Consider the following 24,649-nt stretch of genomic DNA (forward strand, 5'->3'; position numbering starts at 1 on the left):
TCCTGTGAAGTATTGTCAGGATCTGGTCATATGCTCATACAAGGTCACGTACTTTGCAAACTCCTTTCGATGAGATTCAGCGTATCGATCATTCACACGAGTCGTGCCCTCAATCAAACCCCAACCTCCCACCCCAAGCTGTTGATTGGTATGGACCAATTTTTCCACCTCGGCATGTTTGCCTTTAAGCAATTCCGCTCCGAATCTGGCACTGCCTTCGGGTAAACGCGCGTTCATCTCTTCCAGAATGTTCTGTGCGGTTTCCGAAAATTGAGTGTTGGATAGTGCAGGAGGGGCGGAGTTGCCGAAAAGAATTTGGGTTTTACTTGGGGGAGAGGGAAGGGGTGGAAACCCTCCAGGAACTTTAGGACATTCCTCTTGCTTTTTGCAAGTTTGGTCGATGTCCATATAATGCAGAGAAATGGTGGGTAATGGCGGGTAGACACTGGAAATACTGGCGGCACTAGATATTGACAATGCGGGCATAGACTTGCGAATAAGGGATCCAGCATCACCTGAATGGTCTCGGCTTCCTACGGGAGCCATTGATCTTCTCTCTTTTAGGAGGCTGGCGTTTTTAATTCTACCCACACATGGAAGCTCGTTCTCCTCGTCACTCAATGACTTCACATGCTGATCAAAGCTGGAAGGTGTAGATGAGCACAGCCGAATGGTACTAGGCCTTTCTTGAAGTGTATGCCTCGAATGACGTCTGGGGATACCCACCGTCGAAGCAGGCGACGGAGGAATATTCGCCACAATTTCTTGATGCTCTTCACTTTTTTCGTGATGCCCAGTGGTAATCGCTTTGGCCACCGCCTCCCAATTATGATGATCTGAAAAGGCGGAAGAGGTCAAGCGATCCCGTCCGAATAGAATGATAGAGCCACGTTTAGAGATAGATGAAGTAAGAGCTCTCATGGATCTGGAATTGTGGGTATCGCAATGTACAGCGTTACCTATGGATTCGATCCATCAGCAAAGTATTTTGCTGTTATCTAACTAACATTTACCTTCAGATCCTGTTAACACCTCTCCATTATTTGACGACTTCCATGAGCCCAGATTGTGAAAGTGACTGATGGATTCCGGCCGTTCTGTGTCCTCCATTTTGGATACAATGCTGGCCGCACTCTCAGATAGTACTTCCCAGCTGTCGGACGCCCGTGAAATTAGGCTACGGTCGGAGGGTTCATGGCTAAGGGAGGAAGGACTGGACAAAGGGACAGGGGTTCTCAGGTCCGGCATTTCGTCCTCAAGCTTCCTCTGGTTCGTTGCTGGAACAGAGGAGAAAATAGTCAAGTCTTGAACAGGAGTTGGAACAGGGTCTGGGATGTAGAAATCGAGGTTTCCTGCGTGTTTTTGGCCATCTAAGCAAGGGCATATTAGATTTCACCGATGGTTTTGACAGCTATCATGCATCTCACACTTTTGAAGGCGATCAATCATGTCTACATTCTGATTTTGACATTAGCTTTGAAACTGGGACATAACTGCCACGTATGCTTCTTAAACACGAACCTTTCCACTAGCTTTTAAGCCATATTTCTTGGAAAGAGAGACAAGCTGATGTCTCTTGAGAGCTGTAAGAGCAGCACAGCTGCGAGAAATGAGAGAGCTTGTTAGAGCTGTCCCTCCCATACCAAAAAATACAACACCCACTTGCGAAGTATATCGTCGCTCATTGGGCTGATTGAATAGGAGGAAGGTTGCAAGAAAAGGAGATTTGGGCTCTTCGCTATCTATGTCGTGCTGATGTTATGTTATAGAAGGGTGTTTTGAGAAATAGCAGGTATTCGGATGAGCAACACAACAAGACGATGTGGATGTGAAATCAGGCGCGATAGAATCCCTTTCAACTCTGCAATCGACGAACTTCCCCACGTGGCGTCAGTTTTCGATGTATATTATTCCTAGCACTTTTTACGTAATGTCTAACTTCAGTAGGAGCCAGGAGTTGAGTTGACGCTGATATCTTGGTTCATCAATCCATTATCACTTCTTGACCCAGCTATCCAATCCCATATGCGTCAATGCGAGGGGCATATGTAATATTCCCAGTATTCCAGCAAGCTACTTCGGTATCATCATGCCGCCTCTTGGAGTGAAAGACCTCACCATGCCGTAAGTAGCTCACTGAGATCGTCAATCAGAAGTCGCTAATGAGCTCTATGTCCTTCTGCCTGACGCCTGACGTGGCAGTGCAGCGGCATTTACAATGGCTATTGTTCTAGGTGTGTCAATCGTCTGCAAACCCTTGCTGACATACACATTATCCCAAATAGGTGCACATGTGTATTCTTCTATAAACCAGGCTCGCCAGGAAGCCGAATTCAAACGAGCACAAGCACTTGAGTCAGAATACGAGAAAAAAATGAGGAGGTTGTCTGGCAGTCAAAATAGTGCATTAATGGATAATCAAAAAGAGAACTGAGGTCATCTACTATGACAATACAAGGACTATGTGGGAGGCATCCAAGTTATCAGTGTACTCCGAAATACCCATAACCGCAAGTTTCCCATGATTATTGGATAAAGGGTCGATAACGATGATATTTCCTTGAAAGAACTTTATGCGCGGTGACGACACCTCCTAAAACCTATTACCTTCATGTTCTTGGTTTGCATTTGATATCGCCACCTTAGCGGCCCTTTTTTGCTTGGACTGGTAGCATCATATATTGCTATAAAACGTCCATAGGGGAAGAACTGAAATTCGCTTGAACAAGTGACGATTTCTACAACATGTAATTGAACAATGCACAAAGTAAGTGCTGGGTATATAAATGTATGCTTGGTGTCGAGTTAAAAGGGACTGGAAACAGTCCAAAAGAGAAACAATGTAGTTGACGTAGATCTCATTACTGATAACGAGGCAGACCGAAGCGTACAATTCCTTGAGAGTCAAAATGTTTCGTGAGAGTGGTTACGGCTATAGAGCGGTGAGCTAGCCATTATTTTTATTCAAAACACTCCACTTACGAGGCGCAATGTAGTCCTTGGTGTGAACAATTTCAAACGTGCGAGTCACAGAGACATGCACCGCTGGTCCCCTAAACAGAGGTTGTTAGTCGAGCCCCATATGAATTTTTATCATTTAATTTACCCAGTGATTCTCATCAGCAAAGCTTTTAAACGGAATCTGCCGACGTGGCGGACGCTCACATCCGGAAACACAAAGTAAACGCCTTGTGCACCCGTTTGGTCGTCCATTTCGGCAGGCGTAGCAACAAGAGTGCCGTACAGCATCGACACAGGCGCGGTGTGAGGAGATGTCACTATCGCAGCATCCTGTCCATTTTGAGTTTCAAGAGAAAGGTGGCACACTAGAAACGGAAGCTCGTCATAACTTGGAAAAGCTCATCAGCAAATCACCATTAACATATGACACTGACTAGTAAAACTTACGGAATTATCTGCTCTCCTCGAGCATCCCAACAGTCCAATTGTATTATCAATGGGGGGGAAAGAGGTAATCGAGAAAGGTAAGCTTTTTCGAACGCCGCTGATCTCAGAGGTTGTTGTATAGGAGTGATGCGATACGTTCTGCCACCAATCGATCAGCTCAAACGATGTGTGTGAGATCCGTCATGCCCGTCAACCAGCACTGATGTCCTAAGTCCGTGCTTCCAGGAAGATCCTCTCCATGGTTCTTGGAGCTATCTCGGCATAGGTCTGATCCCGTCCTCCAGGAAATCGTACATAAATTGAATGCAAGAATGAAATAGAAAAGAGACATACCTATGCAAATTTCGAGAAACATGATTAGAGGGGTCCGCCATTGTGATTTTAATGATTTACTGATTGCGGGCGTTGGCGGGTAATTGCGCAGTATCCAGTTTGAGGCAAAGGAAGCACAAAGTTGTCTGAGACCTTGAGATACGCCCGAAGTTGCTCGAAAGGGTTGAATGACTTGATAGCACGCCTCTACACCACGTCGAATCGCAAGACAAAATGAACATACGATTCTGAGGTTTAGGCAATGATTGGCCAAATCGAGGGATAAGAGTGAAGACGGCACATCAAAGGCATAGCGACCATGAAAGGAAGTCATAAAAGAGGAAAAGGGAAAGCAGCGAAAACAGTCACAACGAAGGACCGATCGCAGCGAGGGGACGAAGGTCGTTAATATGGTTGATCATAAACGGTTCACAAAGGGGAACAATTAACGATGCCCAGAGATGGCGGAGTCATAGCGGTTTGAGAAGTGCGGGCGCGAAATGCAATGAATTATGATTAAATACCAGAATGAAGGACGCCATCAAAGCCGTTGATTTTGCAGGGCGGTGTTGAGTATTGTTGGGTAGAAAATCAAGACATATAAGCAGTAACAGATATCGAATGGATTATTATTGTGATTGATTATTGATAGAATATAATAAGACCTACATCAGCCTTTGCCTGGTAATGAGCACATGCACCCACCTCAAAAGTATTGCCGCCTGGTTGAGAGTTTCTTCAAATTTCGAAGCAACTTTGCAATGCGGTTTACGTCTGCCACAATAGAGACCTTGTTACACTCGTTTTACAGACTCAGGCTACCGAAATTCACTTGTTATATAGGACGTACGGCTTTGATTCGCACCTAATGTAGCTTCAACAACAGACTAAAAGAAAGAACGTCAGGTTTCGTACAAGACAGCCAAAGCAATAGTTGCACACCAAAAGCCAGCAAAACAAGTGGCACTTGATACGGCAAAGCGAGTGAAGGAAAGACGTACACAAATGTTATATCGGGTTCTTGCTGATCTTGAGCTCTTTTTAATCTCAACGGTAGGATTTGAGGCGAGTCACTGGGATTCAGCCAATAGCTTGAGTATATGTTGGCACTCGTCGTAGAAAAGATGACTGTACTTCCGCTGGACCTGGGCCAGGCGCCAGCCAGCTGTGTCGAAAAAAAGAGTGCGATGAACGTATAACAATTGGTTTTTTTGGAGAGGATAGTAATATAGATGGCGACAGCGATGTGTAGGAGGTGCTGAAAGCTGTGGTGGCAACAAGAAAGTATCCGGAAGATCAAGGATTGGAGAAATACGAATTAACCTGGATTGGCTAATAAAGTTGCCTTGAAGAGGAGGGTCGCGAGATTGTGTTTTATGGACAAAAGCGCTGACAATGAAGGGAAATGAAAGTGTTCAAAAAGAGAGTAAATGTGGTAGAATGGAGGCATCCACTCTTAAACGAAAATTCGTTGGATCATGAAGAGATCATGTAAACTGAAGTAATGCCTATCCAACATTTTACTGTTTTAGTTGTCAGCCATCATTGTTCCTTCGGTTTTACCTTGTTCAGGATGTTGTACGAGCGTGTTTCACGGTCTAATTAACTTTTCCACCAGAAAAAAATTGAGAGACATGTCTGAAGTCTGAAGTCTGAAGTTTGACGTCGACCGAGTCGGAAGAGGAAGTGGGAAGATCAGCGATGAGGGAAGAGTGCCGTCACCGTCCCTGAATCCCGCAGCGCTGCCGTCGTTGTCGGCAATTATTACCATATTTTTTATCCTTTTTTATTCTTATTTGATTGTCGGGTTCTAAATTTTAGGGATCGCCCACCGCCTTTCGCATCACACCTTAGACCTTACGCCTTTTATTGTTACTTGTCGCTGTTTTTGGTTTTTGTTTGCCTGGCCCCTTCTTTGGCCTCTGGCATCAGGGGGCATCTGACATCTGACGTCTGACCGGAGCATTCCGCATTACCGAGCGATGATCATTAATTAATTAATGACTTAGGATTTCTGTATGCATGTGCTCAATTACAGCGTACCGACCGAGTATCGGAAGTACCTAGTAGTACAAGGCTCAATAATAACTTACGACTTGCAACCTGCAACTAACCAACAACCTTATTATTTGCAGCCTGCGACGTAACGATCGACGAGCAGTAATATCAAATCATAAACCACAACTGCATCTGGGCAGTTTAATGAACCGCTGAATGAATGGATTTAAGGATTCCTCTGTGCCATAAAACCAATGATTAGAAGATACGCATAATATGTCCATTTTTGGCCTTATTTCAGCTTAGAATTACTCGTTAACTCCGACAGTGGTTGAACTCGATTCAGAAGAAGCTTCATTTTGAGCCTGGTTCAGGGAGTTTTGGTAACAATTTTCGAACGGCAAATTCCCTTCTTCTGGGATACATATTTATGGTGATGATGAGTGTCCTATACGAGTAACTGTATGTAAAATCTATAAGCATCTAATATCGCAAATCGAAAATCGGAATTGTCCCCTGGCTTTGATGATGATTGAACTGAAGAACCCTCGTGCGTGAAGTGATGATCTTCTTGTGGCTTCGTGTCACCTTAAAAACCTAGGCTTGGAGCCTGAGATTCATCGCCATTTTCCATTTTTCGCCCCCGCAATCGGGCTTCCAGTACTACGTTCCCCCCGACCTGACGTTCGTTCATCTTTTGTTTCCGTCTTTCATTCCTATATGACTCGGTCAAAACTCACCATATAGTTTTGAGACTCGTATGAACTGCCCCGACCCTGTGCATTCAACGGTACTATGCCGCCTTCTTTGAAGATATGGGTGACATTCACAAAGGTTTATAAGTATTACTTTGGAGGTGAAAGAGGTGCATTCACATTACTTGAAATCGGCTGAATACATGTTTTTTTTCAGGCGCGAGTTGATAGGCCCTGACCTAGGCATGAAGTTTCTCCATGCGACTTGTTGTAGGCTATTAGGAATGCATCCCGTCTGGCTGTCCCCCTCAGTCTGTCCCACTGATTGATGCACCATTCGCTCTTCTTCCTGATTCTCTCTTGATTTTTCCCCTGTATGTCGTGCTGTCAATAAATGCTACTGGTAATACCTATCACCACTCGACAGAAAAGAAAAGACATTTCATTACAATTTCAAGCCTGGTACTAATTAAACACAATCTTTCTACCTTTGATCATACCCGTCCTTGTTGTTGCGAAGACAGTCCCGAGTTTCCCAGTCTACTTCTTCCACCTAATCGCCTTTCAGACGATCAACAGTCTGATTCCGGTCATTCAAGATGCGAACGCTAACCCCCAACATGTCTGGACGATGAAGACGGAAGTAATCAACACAACTCCATCGCCTGAGCAGCATTAGCCTTCTGTTCGTCAACTACGGCGTGAACGCTACGCATATGCATGTTTTGATGATGAAGACGAGAGTAATCAACAGCTCCTGCCCCCACCGCGACCTAACTCGACCTATGACAACATGCGCCCTCTGCGACGGATCTCTTCCGCGAGGACATTTTGAGGCCGACGGTGAATTATATGGCACCTGTACTGATGAGTGCCGAAAGAAGAACCATCCCCCCTTCACGCATACCCTTCACAAACGATCTTGATGCACTTGTTGTCTCACATCATACTATCGTTTGCATTAAGACCTCACAGAGCGAAAGCGAGGAGGTAGTCGTAGATACGTACATCACATGCACGAGCAGTGGTTTGATTTAGATGTCAGTAGGGAGGGGAGGTGTAGGCAGCGCTGTAGCTCCTCTTATTTATAGCCCGGAGGACATAATTTATCACCTTCGAATACCTTTGAGATTCTCCACATGTCGACAAGAAGTTTTACTCATCCTTACCCATCCTAGGCAAATCACTTGGAGACCTTTGTGAGAAAGCTGGTACGAAACGTCCTGAGCCTCCCTCAAATGTAGAAGAACACTAACTAGTCTTTGTAATCATCATCACAAATCCCATATCCGGGCATGATTCGGCTTGAGGCTGATTTGTTTTCATACTTTTCGATACTGTACTTCTACTATTGTTGTACATAATAATACGGGGGTCAGATTTAACTGGGTGAGCGCAATAGTAAAGCACACTGTCAAAAAGGCATCTCATCAGTCTCCTTTTCTACCATATTTCCCAATCCTCTTCCCTCTTGTTTTCGATTTTGCTCTCGCCTACAGCGGATATCTGTCCTTTCAGTCTTCATCGGTGGTGCATGTAGTCTTTATTGACGAAGGCGGCCCATCGTGAATGTATCGTGCAGCATAAACGGCCTCTCTTCCCTTTTCTGGTTGTTCCTTAATGCTGTTATATGTCGCTGTAAAATGTAATACATGTGATAGTATACAGCTGACCTCGCGTTCGGATTTGGAGTACAAGGATGAGCTGCAGCCAAGTCGTTCTCAAGTACGTTGAAAGATAAAGCAGTACTCGTCCCAAAAAGGCAAACGAACATTGTGCTAACATTCCTCGGCAAGGGATGGGTGGCGCAAAATGATCGTTCCAATATTCCTCCTTTTGTGGGAAAATTAGGGCCGATAGATGCCGCGAGGAAATGGACAGAGCAAATGAAGATGGAAGGACTGGTTAGATTGTGGAGAAGAAAGAGGAAAGCAGTGGTAACAAAACGATAGAGGACAGAAAAGAATAGTAGGATATTATTGTGCCACATCGGCGTTTTGAAGCGGTGGCCGTGCTGCAGATGTGTGGCAGACGTCGCGAGGAGCAGTGTCTGATACATCCATATCCATAATACATTCCATCCACTCTTCACATCCTTCTATTTCTTATCTCGTCTCTCTGGCCGCTCTTCCCACAACTACAGTACGTTCATAGCTAGGGATATGCCCGCCTTTATATATTATTCGGAACACAGCTGATAATTACCACTCGTCCCTCCTTGCCACCTCCAACCCTTCCACCGCATTCTTTCTCGCTTTCACTCTTACCTCATCAGAAAACACTCTTATAGAACTTCCTACAATATGGCTTTGAAGCGCATCAACAAGGTAGGTAGATTTGCGTATAGTCCATTTAATCTCTTGATACAAATTCAGACCTGCTCACGCTCACTTTGGCGGCATAGGAACTTATCGATCTTGGACGTGACCCCCCGTCTTCATGCTCTGCTGGTCCCATCAACGACAATCTTTTCCAATGGCAAGCAACCATTATGGGCCCGGTATGTCTCTCTTATCTATCTAACAAGTGTCGTCGGGTAAGATTGGAGCTGATCGAATTATTGACGATTAGGCCGATTCCCCTTATTCGGGCGGTGTCTTCTTCCTGTGAGTTCTACCTTACCTGAACCTAGAAAGGTCAATGCTGAATAGGTATTAGTTCCCTTACTTTCCCCACCGGTATGTTAAATTCATTCATTATGTGTGCATCGCATTAAGTAGTCCTCAGACTATCCCTTCAAGCCCCCTAAGGTGCAGTTTACGACCAAGATCTATCATCCCAACATCAATGCCAATGGGTCTATCTGTTTGGACATCTTGCGAGACCAGTGGAGTCCGGCCTTGACCATTTCGAAGGGTAGGTGCAATTTCGGCGAAATCATATCTAGAAAATGCTCAAAAATAAACGCGTAGTCTTGTTGTCCATCTGTTCCATGTTGACGGACCCTAACCCTGACGATCCTTTGGTGCCCGAGATTGCAAACGTATGTTCACGGCCGGTAGAACTCCTGTTCTTCTGCTGATGCCACTATAGACCTACAAAACTGATAGGGCACGATATGAGGCAACAGCAAGGGAATGGACGAGGAAGTAAGTACTGCCTGTCCTGTCATCTACGTGAAAAAGAATAAAAAGGAGAACAGTGAGAGTGTTTGCTAACGTAGAGCTGTAGATACGCGACGTAGTCAGAAAATCATTTGTTTAATGACCTCACTTATATACATTTCCCTTCCCTGACTGTTATGCCATGACTATCGCCTTCTTCCATTATACACACGTTTTTGAACACGTTGGCTCCCGATGTCGTTATCGTGCATCTGTATGAGACATCTTGTATAACTGTGGATTGCACGAATCGTCGAGATGGTGCGAAGCATCACGCATTTCCACTTGTCCCCTCGTTCGATACCACATTAGCGCCAGAGCAGTCGTTATGGTCAATTTTTCCTCCCGCCCCACCCCATAATTCTTAGGGGTCTCTCATCACTTCTGCCATTAACAAACATCGACGCTGGTGTGGCCTACTTGGCGAATCATTTCAGTAACAGACTGCAATTCGTTGTTTTTCCTTTCTACAATCAGTTTGGTCCCCCGTTTACAGTCAACGCAAGCCTACTAGCGTTTTTGGGTAACAACCGGCATGGATGGATGGAGAATCATACGACCAGCAGCAGAGCAGCTAGTTGTCAACCATTGTATGATCAATAGCAAACCATCTCATTAAGGTATGGGACTTCCATCTCTTCAAAAGGTGGCCCCATCAACTGTCATATTACAACCAAGGATTTCAGTAAATTTTGTCCTTCGATTCAATGTCTGTACAGTAGTGAAGCTTGCAAAACTGAAGGTTATTTAACTAGGGAGCTGACAAAATGACTGAAGGCCTCGAGCTGCAGCAACAACGTGCATTGGTCCTGTATACATCATTAAATAATCTCCTGCTACAGCTTTCTTCGAAAGCGGCACATGCTACAAGCTACAAGTCTTTCGGTTCATGAAAGCATTACGATGTGCATGATGAATTATAATGTGGAAAGCAACAACATCGATCGACCGAGACGGAGCAACGAGCATTATACGTAATTAGTAGCTAATTGTTTCTTGTAAGTTAGACTCGATAGAATTCTTTATCAAGTCGTTATCTCGTCGATTTTCTATTGATTTCTCACTTGATTCTTTGATTCCAAAAATTTTCCAGCCCTTAGTGACCAAAATGCAGGAGCGATTGCAATGCTTCCTATGCTTTGTAATGCAATCCAGAGATGCATAAAGTTTGCATATATTTGTGCTGCGTTGCAGATAAGTCTTCCTAAACTGAACCACGATCATTCTATTTACTTGATGTTTCAGTAGTCGAATCTGATGAGGCAACACGTGAAGGAAATGGGGTTCTAGAGCGACCTTCCTTCGAGTCATCTGCTGCTTCGCTGTCTTTACTTTTCGCAACTCCCACTCCTTCTAAGATTGAAAATGCCGGTAAGGTACTTTCCGTCTTGTCTGAAGCGCGCCGGTCGCTGACATGTGAGGTGTTGCCACCCAAACCCTCCGCCGCCCAAGCAGGTAAGACACTCTCGTCGACAGCTGTCGGAAAGTCATACGTTACGCCCATACCCGCTTCCGATGACGCACTTGTGAACGTTCGCGGAGACCCTGGTGATTCCCCATCCGAAGCAGCGGTGCCATCTGGGATGGTGAGCAGGATTCCTTTCTGGTCATCTGAAGTAACGTCTGACTGGGATAAAGGGTCATGAAGGCTCTGGTTCATTTGAGGGGTAATGTTCAATTCAGTTCCTGGAGTCAGAGTTCCCATAGTTGAGACGGGAGGTGCAAGAGAGTCATTGGGCGCATACGGCAACAAAGACTGCTGGTTCGACTGCGTAGAGAAGGAGACATGGGCTGTCCCTTGATCGCTCGGAGTATAATACGCCTAAGTTGTCTTTAGGAGGGGTTTTATAGATATAAGCCAAGATTGACTTACCATCCCTGCACTCCGTTTATGAAAACCACAATTTTCATAAAACGCTATATTCAAAAGAATAAGTTCCGCAAATGAAAGGGGAGTCAAAAACTCACGAATTTTAGCTTCTTTGCAGTCCAGAACGACCTTGTAACATCCAAGGGAGACAGCCAAGTCCCTTAATCCAGTCACCAATTTCACCCCCAGTTTCTTCCCGCGCATTTCTTCAGCCACGACGATGTCCTCCAGATGTCCTGCAGCGCTTCCACCATTGATATGCTTCCGTTCAACAAGGAGCGTACCGGAAGCAACTAGGCGGTCAATTTTGGTGTCTACCATGACAACTGTGTAGTACGTTAGGGGACAAGATTTGAAATGTGTAAAAATCGCCTGGTAGAGCGAAGGGGCTAGAGCAGGCGACGGGCGAAGATTGGAAAGAAGCTCGAAATGCTGCCGCAAGAGATCAGTAGACGCAAGAGGGCGGACCTATCGAATATATTCAGTGACGATACCTTTGTCGAGGTGCTAAGAGATAACCTACCTCGATATCTTTGGGGAGGTTTTCTCTCATACTTGAGGGCAATAATTTTGCATCGAATAGCAGGTCCAGGTCTTTGTTCGATGGGAAATCCTCCAGCAAAGTCTGGACAGTTTCTGTATCCTGTAGCGTATTCGGTCGATAATCATCAGTCTCATCAGTAGCCCGCTGATCTTTGTCACTGATCTGGGCGGAATGATCAACGAGCCTTTGCGGTGTTGTCTCCTGTTGCAAAATTTTGATCTTGGTATGAGAACTACCAGGCTGAGGGTCATCAATGACAGAAACCTCGGCGTTGACGCCACTAGAGAATGCCAAGCTAGAAGGCAATATATGTGAGGTTTTCGGAGACCCAATTCCACCGAAGAGCTTACCGCACAGCGATCAGCGATAGTTCGTTAAGATACGTTTCTTCCGATTTGCATCCAACTCACCAGATTCGAAAACGTAATCAAATCCTCTAATACGGTATCCTTTTCATTTCCAATGAGCTGTTTTCTAAACGAATTGTCAAGTGGTACCCACTGCTTCTTGATTCATCATCAGAACATTACCATCACTTGGAGCCTGCTCCTGCCCAAAAAGGACGGAACCTATGCAGCATTACTACTTTTTTTCTTTCTTTCTAGACAGTTGAAAATTAACATACTAAAAAGCACCGCAAGATTCTGTGGCGTACAATAGTTGAGCAGTTTCCTATAACAGCTAATGACTAGACGTACTTTTGCGCCCATTTTATTCATTCCACGCTTTTCATGGACTCTTCCTAAGTGTTCGATAATGGATTGGAACGTTGTCTGATGAATAGGAGGGAGTCGTCGGAGGCGGCCTCTAATGGCACTGAAGTTATTACTGATATGCAACTCTGAAAATCACTCGTCAACTGTGATTGAACGGCAAGTTCAATTAGTCGGGCATACCTCGATGCTTGCTATACTTCACCCTCTCGGCGTGTGGCAAATTGAAAACTGGTTCAGGCAACTCCCTGAGGTCTTTCAACCCTTCATCAGTACATCTACATTGACACACCGGGGTTACCTTACATTGCTTCAAGACGCTCGCGATGCTAAAAACGTCGTCCTTTTCCCCGAACTCAAATTGTGTCTCGTCCTTCTCTATGTCTTGGACCATTTTTTGAACTCCTGTGTGCCTGCCATTGACTCGGTAAATACCTTCTGCTTCCAAACCACGCGCATCGATTGCCGCGATACACTTTTCAACAATCATTGGCGGCGATCCATGGTCGTTCCCATCACCTCGAGCAAAATCGTAATCGGTAAGACTGACTCCAAAGATAAGAGATCTGCAAGGTCCAACCTTGAATATAGTCAGAACAGCTCATTTAGGCCAACAAAATATACCTACATAGAAGTTCTCGTACGGTACCGGGGCTTTAGTGGTATTGCTGGTTGCCACAAGTAACCTTTTACGGAAAAGCATCACTTTTTGAAGTCAGCTCGGAATCCACGGCGCAGCCGATTACTACAAGACCAGCACGCACTATCGTGATCGGCATCAATAGTATCAATAGCTATTCGAGCTACTTCAGTAGCCTGCGCGCTAGTCATTGCAGTACTGTGCATAATGTCCACATACGCCACCATGGCCCGGCGAAGTTTATTGCTCAGTTCATCATTGAACTCCTCAAGATGAGTTATTGCGGAGCTATGAAGTTTCTCTGTTCTGAGTCGGAGTGACTCAAGGTGAAAGATGCCCATGCGGTATGCTCTGTCTGTTGACGCTCGCTGCTGTCAACAGGTCTTTTCCGGCAGTACAATGCAGAAATGAGGCAGTCACTCACCAGCCTCATCGGCCTCTCGCTTTGCCTTCGCGCCCCGAACTGCCATTTGGGCTTTGATGTTAGCACTTCCTGTGGTGCCTCTCCTTTGAAGTCCTTCGCCTTCCACTCCATGAGAAGTTATTTGTACATCATCTTTCTCCCGTTCCCTATCTTTGTCACCCCCGAGCCTTTGCATAAAAGCAGAGAAGCCCTTTTTCCCATGTGTTGCAATATCATTCAGCACATCTCGTGACTTGTTCTCCAGCCCTGAACCTGACTCAGCTCGGAGTCTGTTGCCGAATTTCATTTCCTTCTCACGGTCTTTGTTTGGTGATGGCACGAACATACCAGAAGTGGTTTCCTGTGACGATACTTTCGAAACTGATGAAGCGGCTGGGTTGTTCACAGGGGGAAGGGGTGAAATGATTGTAGATGGCAAGGCATATGAGGCGCCTGTGCCGACAGAGAAAGGGTGCTCCTGCAGGGGTGTAGAAGTAGGCGAAGGTGGAGGGGCGCTAGATAACAGACGTGCCTGCGTGGCTATGGCATTCTCTTGCCGCCTGTGGTCTTCCAAGACTTGAGATTTTTGAAAATAAGCCTTTTTTAGCTTTGGGAGCTGATGCTTCGCATGATCTTCATACATCTAACGAAAACGATGAATTATATGTCTGAATATAAATATCTGACTTACATGCTCAGCAAGCTTGATGTTCTGTTTCAGATAATTTCTTATTTTTAGTTGCAGATCCTGGAGTGAGCCACCTCGTGAGCATGAGACATTCCAGTGTCAACAAATAGGCTGACTTTGAGCTTGGTTAATTCCTTGATAACATCTTCTTCCAGAGCTCCTTTCATGGCTTCCCGCGCCTGAATTTCGCGCAATGTATAATCTCGAACTTCACTCCAAGCTTTTCGTGATGTAGGCTTTTCTGATCTCTTAGGCGGTGGGTCTCTGCAATTTATCATGGTCAAAAGGTAAGGTCAAAAGGTAACATAACCTCCCGACTCAGAAACTGAACTAACTCGTCGTGTAATGAGTCGATAGCCACTGTTCGATCGTATAACCTTTGAAGGCCTTCAATGTAGTCATTCTCAAGGCGTACACTAGCTCTGAGGTTCAATGGGCTTTCGGTTAGCATATAAACATCAACTCACCGTTCCTGCAAGAAATTTATGTAAATCTCATCCTCAGAAATCTTGCGCTAATGAACGAAGCAGATTACCATCAGTATTTTTATCCCTGGAACCGTTTCTGGATATAATGGCACAAGGAATAGAGCCAGTAGCAGAATGAGTAGATCATGTACATACCTTGAACTCGCTAAAAACATCTGTGAGAGTATCCGAGTTCTTTCGAGAGGGGTCTTTGGACGGTCTGATTTCCAGCGAGGCAGATGACGCTTCCGGCAGAGGATCGACTGACGGATAAGCGTAAGCCATGCTTTAGGTCTCTTCAAAGAATCAAATGTTTTAGTCTATGGTTGAACAGAGACAGAGCGGGCTTTTAAAGGAAGAAGAAAGAAGGAAAGGAATATGGTGGGAAATCGGACTAGTTACGCGTTTGGGAAAGCGTCCACAAGGGAACTATTTCGGACACCCCCCCTATTTCTTTTGGGACACCCCCCCTCCTTCTACTTTGGGTAATTTTGACAGAGCAGCCGATAGATAACACCATGGACCCTGCAGTGCATCCCTGAGGCCCTTATGCCTGTTATTTACGTAACTAAATGTTCTTTTTCGTGCATAGTAAATTCAGTCCTCTAATATTATAAACATCTATTCTTCTTGTGACATCTATTCCTCTTTCGACATCTATTCATTCTTCCTTCGCCTTCATTCCCAGCTATGTCGATCTCTCCCTCGCTGCATTATAATACTATCCTCCTGCGATCGAATGCTCGCATCCTTGCCCACATTATTCTCTAAGTTGTATTGGTAAATTTGAGGAGATTGGAGATTATTGTATCCACTAACAGAAGGGTAATGATAGGGAGTTGGGGCTTCGGAATGATTGTGGAATAATACTTGGTTGTAAGGGATATACTGGGTAGGAGGCACATGGTATTTTGAAGTTGGGTAATGCTGTGGAGCAGGGGGATAGTATTGTGATAATGGTGGATAGAATTGGGAAGAAGGGGGTAATTGGGGGACCGAGGGTTCAGGAGGAAGATGCTGCATTTGAACAGCATGTGACGGATATATTTGAGAGGGGGCAGGATATTGTGACCGAGAATGCTTTTTTGGACGAAGATTGGGCTATAAAATATGTAAGCGCAAGGTCATCGAGTTGGGCTAATCTTTGAATGAAAGGACCAACTTCATTCGGTACCTCGACAAGATCTTCCTCATTTCCTTCCTCATCATCGCTATCTGGGACAAGAACTCTTCTGTCTTCACCTGCATTCTCAGCTTCTTGGTTTTTGTCGACCCTTCGAGACGCTTGAACACGCGCACAGTCTTTGGTATAGTGAGTGGAACTTTGGCAGTGTTTACAGCGCCCTTTTTTTCGCTGGGTCAATCCAGCCCCCATAATTCTTTCTGACTGAGTCAAGTACCTTCCTGAAGGTGCCGACATCCGGTCTTCCTGCAACACTGGTGGATTAGGGGCCTTCCTTCCCCGCTTGGTGCTTAAAATGGGTGGATCGAGGATAAGTTCTTGGTCCTCACCGAAGTCAAATACATCATCCAGCCGTATGACTGATGTATCTGGGGTGCCAACAAGTCTGTTAATATGGTCAAGGTATCTTTTGAGACTTGCGGCAGACCCGAGACGCCAGTGAGGATGAATGTGATCCTTTTCAAGGTGTCTTCTTTCCCGGACGAAGCTAATGAGACGATGGGCGCAGGGCAATCCATGGGATTTTGTAAACGAGCCACTGCACGGGTGTGATTCTTCAAAGTCATCGACACCTTCATCGTAATCACCCAAATATCTTTTGGCCAAAGTCAACTGCTCAGCAAGAAGCTTCATTGCAGCGCGGGATATGGAGCCTTTTAACTAAACAATTATATCAGCACGATTACAAAAAGGACAGAAAGAAGGAAGGAACATACCCGAACAAAAGTACTGGGAATATGTGTAGCACACCTCGTTCTCTCGAGCTCAATTCTTTTCAAAATTTTCAACCACTGCTGATCAAAATACGTACTTAGAGACCCAATGACAAGCAGAAGATCACCGTACTTGGTGTCAATTGATTTCTTAAGAGTTGCGTGCTGACCTTCTAAGCGTGAATTACCGGTTTGTCCGAAGTGAAGTTGCTTGTTGATATAGGCATGTACAAAGCGCTCCTTGATTTCATCCAAACCCCGGATATACGAGATCGCTCGAGCATATTTCTGACCAGGATAAAGTTCTTCCATCTTCCGATAACCTTCCTCAAGCTGCTCATCCGATTTTGCATGTACACAATACCGTACCCAAGCTTTGCAGAAATTCGAGACAGCCATGACGATGTTCTCTTCGTCAACGAAACAGGGCCTTATATTGCTTTTGACATTTTCTTGAAGATGCCAGAAGCAGGAGAAGCGGTAAGCCTTGGGGAGGACAGACATGAGAGCGTTGATGAGTGCTGGGTCACGATCGGTAATGACAACCTTGACATCCGGTTTGCCGACAAGTTCGAAGAACGAATTGAGAGCTTGGGTATACCAGTTTGTGGTTTCACGCAACATCAAGATGACTCCTGCAGTGTATGTCATACCTGTCGATGTGGATCCGACGATATGGAGCATGGGCATCCGGTACAGGTTCGTCTTGTATGTGCAGTCGAAGAAAAGGACTTCGGGAAATCGGTGAATCAGTGCGCGAGCAGTTCGCTTGGTGTAAACCAAACCAATGAGTTCATCGCGTGTGTTGACAAACGGACGATGGAGCTCATCATTGCTCACTAATTGCCGAATACAAGCAGCACTTGCACTGGAGCCAGCACGGAGATCTGCACGACGACGAAAGGCGAGACGATGCAAGTCTTCCGATGTCAACATTACCGTTGGGAAACGCTGAGACATGGTACTGATGATGGAGGGGAATGGAGTCCGGCTGTCGATCAACGTGTTGATCAGCTCTTTGGCTTCAGGCGTCCGCGAAGCACGCCGAAGAAGTGCAATTCCAATATTGGCGACAGGCGGATGATTGTGCGAGGCATTCACGACCTTCCAAGTCCAACATTTGTCTCCACCATGCTCTTTTACCTCTGCCTCTGCCATCTCCCAAGCCACAGCAGCAAAAGGGCATCCATTTTTTACGGTCTGTATAGTCCTAATGCGCACATCTTTGAAACTGTCCCCTCGTGTGCAGCGATACTCGTCTCCAAAGATGCACGAGTATTGTATCAATTCTCTGCCCTCTTTGTGAGTTTTCGTTGGCTTCTTCCTTTTGCTCCGCCTAATAACAGCAGCGAAGCCTTGTGAGGCTGCGTAAGCCTGGACAGCGCCTTTACACTCATCTTTAGATTGGTAGTACGCTTGCTCGTCGAACCCAGGGGTAGAGATCATCTCGTCGTCGTTGAAGGAGTCAATGGGAGCCTGGATAATGTCATCCTCACTATCCTCTTCGTCGGCAATATTGGAGACTTCCGATGAATCCGAACCTTCCATGGCATGGAGATTACCTTCATCAAAATCAAACGCCATTGATTGATGTCCCGAGTATATTTCGGCCTCTGGGACGCGGATAATAGGAGAAGGTGGGCAGATACCGGGTTGGGGAGAAAGAGGATCCGAAGAGTGCAAATCAGTCGAAGCCATGATGTTTTCGAATACGTTATAAGTTTCTTAGGAGGATGAAAAGTATTTAAATGACAGCAAAAAGGAGGCGCGTTATTAGAGAAAAAAACGCGTTTGTTGTTCGTTACTTTTGTAAAATGTTGCAGTCTGGCGCACGCGACAATATCATCTGAACTAATTACGTAAATAACAGGCATAAGGGCCTCAGGGATGCGCTGCAGGGTCCATGGTGTTATCTATCGGCTGCTCTGTCAAAATTACCCAAAGTAGAAGGAGGGGGGGTGTCCCAAAAGAAATAGGGGGGGTGTCCGAAATAGTTCCCCGTCCACAAGGCTAAAATGCCGGACTCATGGTTCAGACGCGACTTGCACAATCCCATTTTTTCATCTGCATAATAATGGGGCTGAAAACTGCGAATCAAGCTTCGCTACTGCTTGCAAACTGGGAGTTTGCCCAAATCCAAATCTCAGACTTTATCAAGATTATGCAAAAGGGTTCCTGCATCCTGAGAATGCTGATTGCTGAGCTTACAGACTGTGCCTTGTGGCTTCTGGCGGCACAGCTTCCAATGAGATTTTCAAAAAAAAAATCTCCATTTTATGGCGGTCATTCTATAGCCCGATGTTACGCCGTTGCGATCGCCGACTATCAGCCAACATGGGCGGCATCGCAGAACCGCATCATCTAAATTCACGGCAAGTAAAGAATACAGGCGCTCTCTCCTTGTCGAGGGAATATACCAAAACGTACTAGTTCAAATTGGAATGGCTGGGTAACAGGGGTTATTGTAGACAACCAATCGGCCCAACGATCATCTACATGACATAAGGAGCAATGAATCATCAGTTTCACGGCCTGTTTAATGAAAGAATCATCTGGCTTGTTCTACCAAGCACATCCCACTGCAACATCATATATGTCCGCAATATGCTGTCCATTAAGAACGCTATGCTGCATGTTCCGCGTAGCCCATAGCTCAGATCCTGACCCAACTCCGATCAATGAAAGTACCAGAACCCTTCGCTCATGATTAAGAAGCGGAAGCTTGAGCGGCCGCTTGTCGCACGGGCTCTGCGTCACAGGCATGAGCTGAAACCTTTCGCAATCGAGAGTCGACTTACCAAAGTAGGGGTGCCCCTTGGCCTCCTCGGCGGTTAATCTTTCCTGATGGTCGTACCTTAATAGCTTATCCAGAAAATCTATAGCCTCGCTAGAGATATAACGCTGGTTTTCCGAAGAGACAAATCGGGACCAGGGTTTTCGAGGATATCGCCCTAATATATCGTCAAACTGAGCATCAAGATCAATGTCGTATCGCTCAAGACTAGAATGCACGATCAGTAAAGTAGGAGCGACACTAGGGAAGTGGTGACAAACTAAGTGTAAAGTTCATCGGTGCCGAGGACTTTAGCAATTTTGACTAGCTGATCAGCGTTGTCATGACCGTGAAAGAACGGTTCTTTTCGGAAAATCTAGAAACTTGCTGATAAGAATCCTATGATGCAATGCAATCAGGTATGCTTACCATGCTAGCGAACATGCACCCTAAGCTCCACATATCCAAACTGTAATCGTATTCTTGAAAATCGACCAATAACTCTGGTCCTTTGAAATATCTTGAAGCCACACGCACGTTGTATTCCGTGCCAGGATGGTAAAACTCAGCAAGTCCCCAATCAATCAGCCGCAACTGTCACGACGTTCAGTCCCTGGGGCGGATTATTGATTAATTATCCGACTCACCGTCCGCTTCTCGTGATCGATCATAACGTTATGCGGCTTGACGTCGCGGTGCATGATGCCCTTGGAATGACAGAAATCCAAGGCTTTGAGAAGCTCAAAGATGTAGTATCGCACATCGAAATCTGAAAATTTGGGATAAAGTGTCTTGAATTCGGTGTTCTGATAACTGTGTCAGTTTACGAACCGCTGGTTCCAGGCTCTATTGATTCAGGAAAAAAGACGTTTAAAAACTCACGTTCACATATTCCGTAACAATGGAGGGCGTCTTTGACTGACTGTCTCTAACAACGTCCAACAGTCCCACCACATTGGGTCCACCAGCCAAATTCTGCAATATTTTTATTTCTCGCTTAATTTTCTTCTTCTTAACGGGCTTTAAGACTTTGACAATACACTTGGAGTCGGTTGGGAGATGGATGGATTCAAAGACCTTTCAACCCATTCCTTCAGTAAACGACGTTTTCCTGTTGGAGCCTATTGGGTTGCTTACTTCGGAATACTTTCCTCGCCCAACCTTTCTTACAATCTCGTAATTATCTTGGACTCCCCATTGAACCACAAGATTGTCTGAGACGCGACCATTAGTTCGTCTTAGTCGCGATATGTCCAGGTGCACGAAATCACTGACCATAGTCCCACCACGACCTTCCAAGCTTCTCATTCACGTTGGCGTAGACGCGAGCCTAAATATGGATATGTATGAGCCCAACTAGTAGCGTGATTGGATTGTCAGGACTGAATAATTAGAACGCACCACACTACGTCCACCTGACATGTTCAACGATTATTCCGGCCTTTACGATTGTCTCAGAATATGAGAATAGTAGCTGCTTGAATGGAAGAGGCGCGCTGAGCACGATAGTTTGAGGTATCACTTGTACGACTATGGTGCCGAAACGAAGAAGTCGATGGTATATTATCAATGACTCAAAAGAATGATCGCTGAGTGGAATCAAGACACATGGGCAAGCCTATACGAGTACGCGACCGGGCGTCAGCGAAGCCACAGACAACCAGTAGTTTAATCCCCGAAGTGCCGGTGGGCGTGGCACTTTCTTTGCTTGCAAGATAAATGTAATCAGTTATTTCGAGTAGTGAACGGCAGAGTAACTTGTAGGCTGCAGATGAGTACAAACGACTCCGCCGTTGATCTTTAGTTCTTTGGTGCTTTCTAAGAACGGGGGTAATGCTTTTTCTGCTTGTCAATGCGATCTGTCTCATCAGGGTCAGCCTCTTCTCATCGGCTAACAGTAAGCACTGCTACGCTGCTTTCTTTGCCTGCAGTTCATCAAAGCGTTTATTTCTTTTGGTCAGTTGTAATTGTGCAGCTTATAGAATTATCAACAAAACGCAAATTTCAGGATTCATTCATTCATTGCAGAAGTGGGTCAGGGTTGAATCTTAGCATTGCCACACTGACAGATGAATGATCATGACTGGACATGGTGACCTATTACACAATACATGTGGCTGTGTGTTCATGCTGACGAAGTCCCCCTGTGCTGCCCCTAGGAGCTGCTACCAGCCCTTTGAGAGCATCCCCATTACAGCTCGTTCTTCTACGCGATGTGTCTAGGTTCAGTCAAGTGGGATTGACTGTCAAATCCTGGAGATTTATGGCCCTGAATATCGGACAACGATTCGTCATCTTCACGGTTCTTCTTGTCTCGAACATCATCGTCGCTGGTGTGTATATCCTGATTGTGCTTTTGACACGTCAATCTAACGACAATGTCCAATGGCGACTAAGATAATGGACTTACATGAACATAGGTCTCCACATCCACGTGAATATCGTTTGTCGCATTGTCCCTCCGACCAGTCATAGCAAAAACTTGGCCCTTGGAAACTTCAGCAACTTGTCATATCTGAAGTGTTCCGCTTCCGCCCACATACGTACAGAATTAAAACCACTTTCATTTGCGGATTTGAAGGATACTCGGGAGTTCAAAGAATACATCAATCCGACAGTGTAAAGTTTTGATTGGATCCCTTGTAAAGTAGAGCCCAGGAGAGATGCCGGTGTCTGGACGAATTCAATCATGAAAGTTATGGCCAGGATTGTAGGAGGGATCTGAGATTCAAATGTGATACGAATCAGTCGGACAATAGCCTAGAGACAAAGGCAGTGTTCAGTAGTTAAGCCCAGATCGTATAATCGTACGTACCTTGTCAGTGTGTGCCCATCCAGTCTTTGACCGAAGTAAGCCATTAAGGATTAATATAGTGATAATGATATCGGCCGCCATGATAGATGCCAGCCAGACTGTTTACTTCCCTGTCAGTAACGTTACATTCTGGAACCAGGGTCCTAAGCATCCTTACTCAATTCGGCTGTGTCGAACACAGTCAGTCTTTTCCTTTCTATATTGTGCAAAATGATAAGACTCAAACCATTTTACTTACGAATTCGGACCTTATCAGCTTCCATAAGGGAATTGGCATTGCCGAAAATTACTTTTACTGCAATCGTGGCCGCGAACGACGTAAGGATAAGAAGCTATTGTACTGTCAGAATTAACGATTCGCACGTTTCACTGACTGATATGTTAGAGCAAAATTTACCAGGATAGTAATAGGGATTAAAATATTCCGCCTGTTCAATAGATACGCACGATAAGCGAAATATGACTGAATACCGCTTGAACAGATAGCATCGAGGACTGGAAACCAAGCGAGCTTATCGGTTTCCACAAATGGTGAAAAGCGACCAAAATTCTGGTATTCTAGTTAGAGACTTAATTTTCGGTTATGTTGGGTTGTTCACCTGGACAAAAAGGTACTGTCCGAAAAACCACAGATAGACGGTCATAATGATGGAGATTATGGAGGCAAAAATGACTATGCACTTAGTCCACCATTTGTCGTTTCTCTGATATGTGAAGTAGGTGACGACCTGCATAAACATTATTCCACTGAAGAGACAAGTAAGTTTATAATCGAAGGTTGGTATGGACCCGATTTCGCTCACGCCATGAAGGTGTCCACAATAGGTTGGGCAAACATGCAACCCAAGGAAAAAGTCTGTTGGACAAGGTTAGCCGATCCTGCCCACTTTCGAAATAAACATTTCCTCAAATTCTCGATAGTTTGGATGCAGCTACGTACTCTTTCAGGAGCAAAGAGTGCTGCGGCTTCTTCCTCCGTGGGTGCAGCCGCTCCAATTCTGATCTGGAGGTATTGGTAATGAGACATGACCAGCAATGATTGATTTTAATAAGTGGTTGATTGTTAAAATGTTACTGGTCGACGAGGAGTTAGGTTCATGCACGAATATCGTCGCTCGTCTGGGCATTTCGACTGTAAAAGTTATCCCTGCAGCCTTCTTATATGATGAGGCTAAAGGGCGTATAGGGGCAGGGCGGCGATGCGATCTTTTGGCTTCTTTGCTTGGACCCCGCTAGATATTCCTTTCGCCCATGCGGGCCTTGTTTGTACAATGCTTGGCAAGTAGTTCAAAATAAGGGCGTATGATCAACTGTTGTAACTGACTGCTGAAGCGGTTCGGGGACACTGGGCATATACAACGTCAGAGGTCCGTGAACTCTCATTGTCGATTGTCGTGAGATTTTCGATCGGTCATAACAGGAGCGCGACAGGGCGAATTGATTCTGGGGGAGCGCTGTTTTTTTCTGTGTCCGCAGAGATTGAAGAAGTACCGAACTGAAAGATTGGTAATGAACAGTAAATGCCCAACTCCATTCCCCGCTTCATTATTCACCTTCTCCCGCGGTTCACCGTCAATAACGGACCTCCCAATGGAACTACCAACAGCATAAGCGTTCCATCCACCGAGTGTGTACGATACCAGCGGCGTCTCCTCGATGATTTCTGTCACCCTTTTCTCTTGTCGTCCTGTTCTCAGCGCTTGGTGAAGCTGTAGATCATGATGTCATGGCTATAGACGCCTCTGACCTGTGAAAAAAAGGAGACTATTATTATGATGAAAAGTATTTTGGGATTGTTGGTTGCGGTGCTAAGATTGCAGTAGTTAATGCCATCAACATGTTAGTTCCATTTGCAGATGGCGACGAATGAAGATCGGGTCGGAAGCTAGAAGAGGTTGTTGAAGGGCGTAGAAAGGGCGCAAGAGGACGCCGAACGCAAGGGCGTCGCAAATAAACAGGGAACGAAAACGAACCATCACGGATTCGGACAAAGACTGACAGCCTCCGTTATCCTAGTGAATATCAAAGGACGTGACTGCTTGCTGGTTATTATTGGATGGACGGATATCCAAAAGCAGCACGTACCCGCAATCACTATCCGTCCACCCAGAATCCAAAACCGGTTCCTGTACCCCGTGCACGTTGTTCTGTTGCCTTTCACTCCAATTACGCATCACTCACAGAGTGCTATGTCTCGAAACTTGGTCCTTGTTACAGATTTTATTATTAAGCAGCCCGCTAGGGTTACCGAATGTTGAAAATCATGTAGGGGGATAACACGTAGGATGGTGAAATTCCGCAAACAATTAACAGAAACACGAAA

The 24,649-nt window shown here is 45.4% G+C and overlaps 7 protein-coding genes and 2 pseudogenes across 8 annotated transcripts in view; 3 read left to right on the forward strand and 6 right to left on the reverse strand.

Annotated features, from left to right (window-relative positions):
- CNF02735 (hypothetical protein) overlaps positions 1 to 1,809 on the reverse strand; it is a 3,456-nt gene extending 1,647 nt beyond the window's left edge. Inside the window, exons 1-6 of the mRNA XM_024658578.1 lie at positions 1,663 to 1,809; positions 1,522 to 1,600; positions 1,428 to 1,458; positions 1,014 to 1,370; positions 53 to 959; positions 1 to 2 (exon numbers count right to left, since the gene is read on the reverse strand). The exon at positions 1 to 2 is cut by the window's left edge and continues 1,647 nt beyond it. Of these exons, the coding sequence (XP_024514505.1) occupies positions 1 to 2; positions 53 to 959; positions 1,014 to 1,370; positions 1,428 to 1,458; positions 1,522 to 1,600; positions 1,663 to 1,685 (1,399 nt within the window). The 5' untranslated portion in view covers positions 1,686 to 1,809. The remainder of the gene's footprint in view (positions 3 to 52; positions 960 to 1,013; positions 1,371 to 1,427; positions 1,459 to 1,521; positions 1,601 to 1,662) is intronic.
- Positions 1,810 to 1,991: 182 nt separating this feature from the next.
- Positions 1,992 to 3,076, forward strand: CNF02740 (expressed protein). Its single transcript, XM_024657414.1, has 5 exons — positions 1,992 to 2,124; positions 2,203 to 2,234; positions 2,286 to 2,767; positions 2,880 to 2,942; positions 2,997 to 3,076. The coding sequence occupies exons 1-3, from the start codon at positions 2,090 to 2,092 to the stop codon at positions 2,432 to 2,434; spliced, it is 216 nt and encodes a 71-aa protein (XP_024513105.1). The 5' UTR covers positions 1,992 to 2,089; the 3' UTR covers positions 2,435 to 2,767; positions 2,880 to 2,942; positions 2,997 to 3,076.
- On the reverse strand, positions 2,389 to 5,353 carry CNF02750 (expressed protein). The gene is made up of 8 exons (XM_571587.2): positions 4,722 to 5,353; positions 4,571 to 4,607; positions 4,426 to 4,519; positions 3,742 to 3,968; positions 3,409 to 3,546; positions 3,107 to 3,349; positions 2,983 to 3,053; positions 2,389 to 2,932 (listed from the first exon to the last, which is right to left on the reverse strand). The coding sequence occupies exons 4-8, from the start codon at positions 3,780 to 3,782 to the stop codon at positions 2,862 to 2,864; spliced, it is 564 nt and encodes a 187-aa protein (XP_571587.1). The 5' UTR covers positions 3,783 to 3,968; positions 4,426 to 4,519; positions 4,571 to 4,607; positions 4,722 to 5,353; the 3' UTR covers positions 2,389 to 2,861.
- A 3,117-nt stretch (positions 5,354 to 8,470) lies between these two features.
- CNF02760 (ubiquitin-conjugating enzyme e2-16 kda, putative) lies at positions 8,471 to 9,747 on the forward strand. The gene is made up of 9 exons (XM_571364.2): positions 8,471 to 8,555; positions 8,689 to 8,740; positions 8,818 to 8,913; positions 8,985 to 9,019; positions 9,072 to 9,091; positions 9,141 to 9,269; positions 9,326 to 9,396; positions 9,447 to 9,502; positions 9,585 to 9,747. Exons 2-9 carry the CDS (start codon positions 8,717 to 8,719, stop codon positions 9,595 to 9,597), a joined length of 444 nt encoding a protein of 147 aa, XP_571364.1. The 5' UTR covers positions 8,471 to 8,555; positions 8,689 to 8,716; the 3' UTR covers positions 9,598 to 9,747.
- Positions 9,748 to 10,671: 924 nt separating this feature from the next.
- Positions 10,672 to 15,180, reverse strand: CNF02770 (glucosamine 6-phosphate N-acetyltransferase, putative). The gene is made up of 18 exons (XM_024657415.1): positions 14,999 to 15,180; positions 14,843 to 14,889; positions 14,711 to 14,791; positions 14,492 to 14,639; positions 14,379 to 14,435; positions 13,709 to 14,330; positions 13,409 to 13,639; positions 13,273 to 13,349; positions 12,951 to 13,224; positions 12,828 to 12,899; positions 12,630 to 12,772; positions 12,557 to 12,575; positions 12,433 to 12,500; positions 12,342 to 12,380; positions 11,911 to 12,276; positions 11,486 to 11,855; positions 11,391 to 11,434; positions 10,672 to 11,339 (listed from the first exon to the last, which is right to left on the reverse strand). The coding sequence occupies exons 1-18, from the start codon at positions 15,125 to 15,127 to the stop codon at positions 10,743 to 10,745; spliced, it is 3,384 nt and encodes a 1,127-aa protein (XP_024513107.1). The 5' UTR covers positions 15,128 to 15,180; the 3' UTR covers positions 10,672 to 10,742.
- A 233-nt stretch (positions 15,181 to 15,413) lies between these two features.
- On the reverse strand, positions 15,414 to 18,488 carry CNF02790 (annotated as a pseudogene). Its single transcript has 3 exons — positions 16,742 to 18,488; positions 16,005 to 16,685; positions 15,414 to 15,943 (listed from the first exon to the last, which is right to left on the reverse strand).
- Positions 15,480 to 18,487, forward strand: CNF02780 (annotated as a pseudogene).
- A 291-nt stretch (positions 18,489 to 18,779) lies between the features above and the next one.
- Positions 18,780 to 21,116, reverse strand: CNF02800 (protein kinase CK2, putative). The gene is made up of 9 exons (XM_571600.2): positions 20,913 to 21,116; positions 20,787 to 20,841; positions 20,649 to 20,725; positions 20,394 to 20,588; positions 20,159 to 20,317; positions 19,941 to 20,105; positions 19,793 to 19,887; positions 19,537 to 19,739; positions 18,780 to 19,486 (listed from the first exon to the last, which is right to left on the reverse strand). Exons 1-9 carry the CDS (start codon positions 20,931 to 20,933, stop codon positions 19,446 to 19,448), a joined length of 1,011 nt encoding a protein of 336 aa, XP_571600.1. The 5' UTR covers positions 20,934 to 21,116; the 3' UTR covers positions 18,780 to 19,445.
- Positions 21,117 to 21,552: 436 nt separating this feature from the next.
- Positions 21,553 to 24,644, reverse strand: CNF02810 (expressed protein). Its single transcript, XM_024657416.1, has 11 exons — positions 24,412 to 24,644; positions 23,267 to 24,361; positions 23,130 to 23,182; positions 22,926 to 23,073; positions 22,724 to 22,876; positions 22,565 to 22,658; positions 22,484 to 22,492; positions 22,327 to 22,424; positions 22,059 to 22,271; positions 21,922 to 21,999; positions 21,553 to 21,864 (listed from the first exon to the last, which is right to left on the reverse strand). Exons 2-11 carry the CDS (start codon positions 23,351 to 23,353, stop codon positions 21,718 to 21,720), a joined length of 1,080 nt encoding a protein of 359 aa, XP_024513111.1. The 5' UTR covers positions 23,354 to 24,361; positions 24,412 to 24,644; the 3' UTR covers positions 21,553 to 21,717.
- Positions 24,645 to 24,649: the final 5 nt, after the last annotated feature.

The sequence above is a fragment of the Cryptococcus neoformans genome (genome assembly GCF_000091045.1).
Source record: "Cryptococcus neoformans var. neoformans JEC21 chromosome 6 sequence".
Lineage (NCBI taxonomy): Eukaryota > Fungi > Basidiomycota > Tremellomycetes > Tremellales > Cryptococcaceae > Cryptococcus > Cryptococcus deneoformans.